Source organism: Ochotona curzoniae, unplaced genomic scaffold (assembly GCF_017591425.1).
Source record: "Ochotona curzoniae isolate NIBS_2020 unplaced genomic scaffold, NIBS_Ocur_1.0 scaffold_3208, whole genome shotgun sequence".
NCBI classification, from domain to species: Eukaryota; Metazoa; Chordata; class Mammalia; order Lagomorpha; family Ochotonidae; genus Ochotona; species Ochotona curzoniae.
The window spans coordinates 39,406,743-39,412,797 of NW_024467106.1; the positions used below are offsets into that span (position 1 = coordinate 39,406,743).

General features: G+C 36.6%; 1 protein-coding gene across 13 annotated transcripts in view; it reads left to right on the forward strand.

Moving 5' to 3' along the window:
* The window catches only part of ELAVL2 (ELAV like RNA binding protein 2), a 174,169-nt gene extending 171,310 nt beyond the window's left edge, over nucleotides 1-2,859 (forward strand). For 6 of the 13 annotated variants that reach the window (XM_041004393.1, XM_041004396.1, XM_041004382.1 and 3 more), the window contains one exon: nucleotides 90-2,859. In XM_041004393.1, the coding sequence (XP_040860327.1) occupies nucleotides 90-420 (331 nt within the window). In that variant the 3' untranslated portion in view covers nucleotides 421-2,859. The remainder of the gene's footprint in view (nucleotides 1-89) is intronic. The other 7 variants (XM_041004395.1, XM_041004384.1, XM_041004391.1 and 4 more) reach the window with 2 other exon arrangements.
* The last annotated feature ends 3,196 nt before the right edge of the window (nucleotides 2,860-6,055 follow it).

Here is a 6,055-nt window from a genome sequence, read left to right on the forward strand (position 1 = left end):
ACTAAAACTGTTATGGATGGAAAAGGAAAAAAAGTCATCACTGTAACCAACCTATTTTCTGTTTTGTGTGTGTTTCCTGTTTTGTTTAGTAGGTTTTCTCCGATGACCATTGATGGAATGACCAGTTTGGCTGGAATTAATATCCCTGGGCACCCTGGAACTGGGTGGTGTATATTTGTGTACAACCTGGCTCCTGATGCAGACGAGAGTATCCTGTGGCAAATGTTTGGGCCTTTTGGAGCTGTCACCAACGTGAAGGTCATCCGTGACTTTAACACCAATAAATGCAAAGGTTTTGGATTTGTGACTATGACAAACTATGATGAGGCCGCCATGGCGATAGCTAGCCTCAATGGATACCGTCTGGGAGACAGAGTATTGCAGGTCTCCTTTAAGACAAACAAAACGCACAAAGCCTAATGAGCTCTTGTCCTCAGTCCATTTATATATGAAAACTATACAACAAAGGCAAGTTAAGAGAAACTTTATACATTAGTAAATGTCTTTGTAAGTCAGTGTTGAGAAGGGGATAAAACGACTACTTAGCATCCTAAGAAATATGTGAGATTTTTTATTGCTAGTATTTGAATTAAAACTTCTTAAATATCTTTTATGTTTGAATATGGACAAGAGGTACAGGGTTTTTACCTGTCACATTGCATTCTATTGCCTTCTTTGAAGAAGGTGGACCTTTTAAAGTGTTTCAGCTAAGGGAAGACATTTCTTTTCTTTTTACATAACTGCCTTGAACCTGTGAGTAAATCTTGAGGCTTTGTGTTGTACTTCAGTTGATTCTGTCTTTTTTCCCCCCTTTTTTTCCTTTTTCTGATTAGCTTTGTGTTTGGTTTACATTTAAAGCATTACTGTTACGTCTGTTTAAGAAAAGTATTTTGAAGTTTACATTTTATTTATAAAGTTAAAAACAGTATTTATTTTATAATTATGATTTGGGTTGGGGAAGGGGGGGTCTACATTATAAACGCTTATTGTAAGAATACTGGAGAACTTTTCGTAAAGCAGTACCTTGCCAAAGAGATAAGAGCCTCTTTGATGTGGGTTTAAAAAAAGCATCTATTTTTATAAAAAAGAAAATTTGGAGAAACTTTTTACTGGTCCTGGAACAAATATTTTGACTTGAATACTTTGAGAAATCTCTTCATATGACACCTAGTGAGCTTTTAAAATTTACCAGGAAATTTGCAGCAGCTGGAAAATTTAGAAAGATTTATGATGTAGAAAATACTTTTGAGATCTTTGTATGAAAGAAGTAGAATCAATGAGGGAACCACTGCTGGTTTCGTTTTTGTAATCACCAGTGGCATGTCTGATCATCCTGGTTATTACGTGACAGGTGGCTCACATTGATTTGTGATTTTGAAACAAATAAAAATTTACAAAAGAATATATAAGAGCAGGCAAGAAATTTAAATTACCAAGAGATGGGGGAAAAAAATCTGTTCTTCCTAAAGAAATCCCTTCAGATAGAGCTCATGGTGTTTAGTGATGTACTTGCAGTATTGTTTGAAGAATTGTTTTGTCTTAAGGAAAAAGACATTGCACATGATTTGTACTGCAACAAATCGGCAAAAGTGACCTGAGTTGGATATATTTGAAGGTATTTTGAAAGTTACGTTCAAGGCTAACACCTGAGCTTTGTGTAATGTAAATAAAACCTTGTGTTTATGAACCTTTCAGCTAATTTGATTTTTTTTTTCCCTTACATGCCAAGTGATGTTCAGGTTTTGAATGTTTTTGTATCAGTTTTTTCCTTTGTAAATGGCATTAACATTGTTACTTGAGGTCTTGCTTAATCACTTCTGTTGTCCTGAGGACTTGAATTTACAGTACATCAGATTTGTTGCTAATTTTGTCTGTAGATAGTCTAGCTTCAGCTGTTTATGGTGATGCTACATTTCTGTTTATAAATATGTTTGTGGTAAAAAAAAATGAGTATAACCATAGGTTTTGAACAAATTTCCTTACATTTTTCATACAAAAATCATAAATATCTGTATGCTATTGAAATTTAACTTTGTATGATGCTTAAACCACTATTTGGGGAAATAATAAAATAAGTCTTTACCATGTATGAAAGAAATTTTAAAAAATACAAAATATTTTCTGATTAGCATCTAGCTTATAATAAATTTTCAAAAAAGCTGAAGGCAGAAATTGCCTTCATCAGGATGCACTGAGAACTATGTAGTTACGTCCTGCTTTTTGTATAAACTGAGATGCTCACATGCTTCCCCTTAGAACAGGCAATGTGCTATGCATAACATAGTTGTACATTATCTTTGCGGTTGCTTTGAGTTTTATTTTTTATTATTTAAAATTGTAGTTATAAAAATTTTCAGTATAGTACAGTACATATACTGTGAGGCGCGTGCTAAAGTGAATAAGCGAGTTTTCATGCTGACCCACTCAATGCTATTCAGAAATCAATTGGCTTAGCACTTTCTCATATCCTTAGGTGCATTTAGATTGTCAGAGTTAACCTTCTGCGTTTAAAAAAAAAAAACTAAAAACTAAAATACATGTATATACTTAAAAAAAAAATAAGGATTCCCTCAGGGGAAAACAGCAGCTACATGCTTCTTTCCTGTACTACTGTAGCAAACCAAGGCATTGATGAGAGGGCATGCAAATTGTGCTTCACTTTACAGTGTTTATCAGAGCACTTAATAAAATGTAAGGCTGGTATTTATTTGAAGTTGTACAGTATGACTTAATTCACATCTGTTGGAATAGAAAATATATTCTGTTGAGTATTTAAGAGGCTGTACATGTTTTCTTTTGTGTTTGGATTCTTTGTACTTTTTCATGTTCAGTACATCAATAAACAAAGTTGAAGGGAAAGAACAGTGTGGCGAGTAGGTCTTTGTATCCATCGGGGGAGCATCTGCTGATCGTTCTTATAAAGCAACTTATATTCTTCAGTTGAGAGAGTTTTCCTCAAAGTGCTGACGGATGAATACCAAAAGGTGACTCAATTGAAATAGAGTGTATAAGAAAAGTTTGAATGGCCCCTTTTGGTTGATCAGTTTTCAGAAACAGCTAGATGAGTAATTCTTAGGGTAACGCATTGTAAGGTTTGGGAAATTAAATACTGATGTTACTGAAAGGCTCTGATTTCACCTGCAACCTTTCACATAAATGGGAATTGCCCTCTATGTTTAAACAACCGAAAGAAAACACAAATACAGCAGAAAGAATTTATCCTGCCTCCGCTGCTGAGATTTAATTTGCACAAGGAATTAAGTGTTAGTGTGTGGCACTTACTTTGTAATACAAGTGCTGCATTGTCAAAAGACAATGGAAATTGCATTTCTGCTACGTTGGGGTTGGTGTGTATTGTGCACACAAGCATGCACTGTACCAACCCTGTGTCACTCATGTGTTCTTGTATCACATCTTTAGAAGGTTTATGGATGGGAGAAAATGATTTCTTTTATGCGAGAATTCTACTTCTATAGAGCATAAGAAAATTGGACATAGTAATGAAGTATGCTGAAAAGAAAAAACCCAGAATAGTAAATGGCTTTTTGATTTGATTGTGTCTGTCAGCTTTCTTGGTAAAAGTCATTCTAAAAGTAATTGTCCTGAATTCACAACTTGCAGTCAAGAGTGTAGTTGAGTGACAAGACACTAATTCCTTCCGCATGCAATCAGTTTCAAATTTCCAAACTTTTTTTTTGATTAAATATGTGTTTAATCCTCTAATTTTGTGATGTTGGAGCATCCTGCCTTTGCTTCTCTTGCTTTTATCAGTGTTTTGACTGGTTTTGCATGTCAGCAGTTCTTTTATATTTGAGCAGAATTTGCCAAAATTCTCAATAGCGGTGATTTGTGAAACTGCTGTGTTGTATTTAAAAGGAAACGGCATTGTTTTCCCTCAGAGTTCTTACCACTCAAGTTGCAAATCATTTGGGTAGTACTGCAGTTTAATCTGAGAGTGTCCAATATAAGATCCCAATTTTAACATCATTTCACATTATTTTAATTAACTTAAAAGTAGAACATTTTTGCCTCATTTAAAAACAAATTACAGTATTTCTGTATTTTTTTAAGATTTGTTTTATTTGTATTGGAAAGTCAAATATACAGAGAGGAGGAGAGACAGAGACAAAGATCTTCCATCGGATGATTCACTCTCCAAGTGAGCGCAACGGCCAGAGCTGTACCAATCTGAAGCCAGGAACCCAGAGCGTCTTCCAGGTCTCTCATGCTGGTAAAGGGTCCCAAGGGTTTGGGCCGTCCTTGGCTGGTTTCCCAGGCCACAGGCAGGGAGCTGGATGGGAAGCGGGACCGCCGGGATTAGAACTGGTGCTCATATGGGAGTCCAGACGTGCAAAGCGAGGACATTAGTTACAAGGCTACCATTCTGGGCCCTGTGTTTATGAGAACCCAGAATGAGTTGCTGTGGAAGTTTTGCCACTCACTTTACTTGGAGGGTTAGCTGGAACCCTGCACATCTGTTAGCAGTACATACTTTGAACGTTGAATATCGGGGTCTCCATCAATGTGCTTTCAGAAGGAGAGGCAGTGCCTCTCTTTCTTTGTACCTCTCTCATTATACTGAAACTCCACACAGTGAGGAAAGAGCACAAGTGCTGATATAGCAGTTGCTTGTTTGGTGGGTGAGCATTTAAAGTTTGTCCTTGCAGTGAATCCCAAATTCTCTACCTGAAGTATTTACATTCTTCTGAAAATTCCACAACGCAGGCTTATTTCCCTTTAGGTGGTCTAGGCATCCCATTAATGTAGCGTGGGCCATATTGAAATTGATGTTTTGAGAATTTTGTTTCCTTGAAAAAGAGGGTCTTTTGGTTAGCCAGCACAGATTAACTGGTCATCTACTACACCGTTCTTACAGGCTGTAAAAAAGAGGCAGTTATGGCTCTTAACTTGGCCGCCTAACTGTGGTGACTAAAATGCTGTAATTACTCTGAAAGACCAGACACAGTAATCAGGCTGATTTGGTGTGATTTTTATAAACCCAGTTAAAATTCATAAAAGTAAACCTGCTATGCGTTTCTTACAGATCCTTTTGACTATTAGCTCATTTGGGAGATTTGCAATCTGAAACAATGTCATTTAGTGTACTTTCTTTTATTTTTAATTTAAAAAAATTTTTACTTTCCTACCTCAGGGACCTCTTTTGTTTTTTCAAATATCATTTTATGACAGTTTCATAGGCTCTGGGATTCCCCCACCACTCCCCAAACCCCCCGCCCACATTGAATTCCTCCATATAGTTACAGTAGTACAGTTCATATCCAGTCATGATTCTTTCATTGCGGGCATGGACCATGCATAGAGTCCAGTGTCTTATTGTCCAGATAAAATCAACAGTTTCATTGGGAGTCCATCCTGGTGTGAGAGTAGAGCTGGTAGAATATCATCTCCTCCAATGAGATGTCACTACACAACTTCAACAATAGGAAGAAACATCGAAATTAACATCATGAAGTTAATTAACATGGTGTCGAATGACCAATATGTTAGAAAATGTAAGTTCTTAGCCACATCCTGTAACTACTTCCTTGGCATCTCAATTTTAGTATATACACAACCGGCTGTTATAAACTTTTTTCCCCCTCCCAAGCTAACATGTTTTTGAGTTTAACCTAAATCAGAGTGGCACAGGAACAGTGGAAGCATCAACATTAACATTCATCATATGTGTAACAACTGAGTGCAAACTTACCTTCGAAGTTTCTATGCAGTTACATTTTGTTTAGCATTAACAGTCATAAATTGATAAAGTATTTTGCAGAGAAAATTAAACCACAATTTAAACTTTGCAGTATATGGTGGTTAAGCATGGTTTTACAGAACTTTGCATTTTAACAATTGAAGAAGAGAAAAGTTTTCGGCAGGTGAGCAGGGAAATCCCCAACAACCCAGTGAGTGAGGAAGAATTTAACTCTGCATCCTACCTAGCAAAGTCCAGGAGAAGCAAATAGGGAGCCTGGCCAGTAAGTACAGGCTGAGTGATTATAGGCTAGTTGGCCTTTTCCCTGGCTGTTCCAGACTTTCTGTATCTATATCT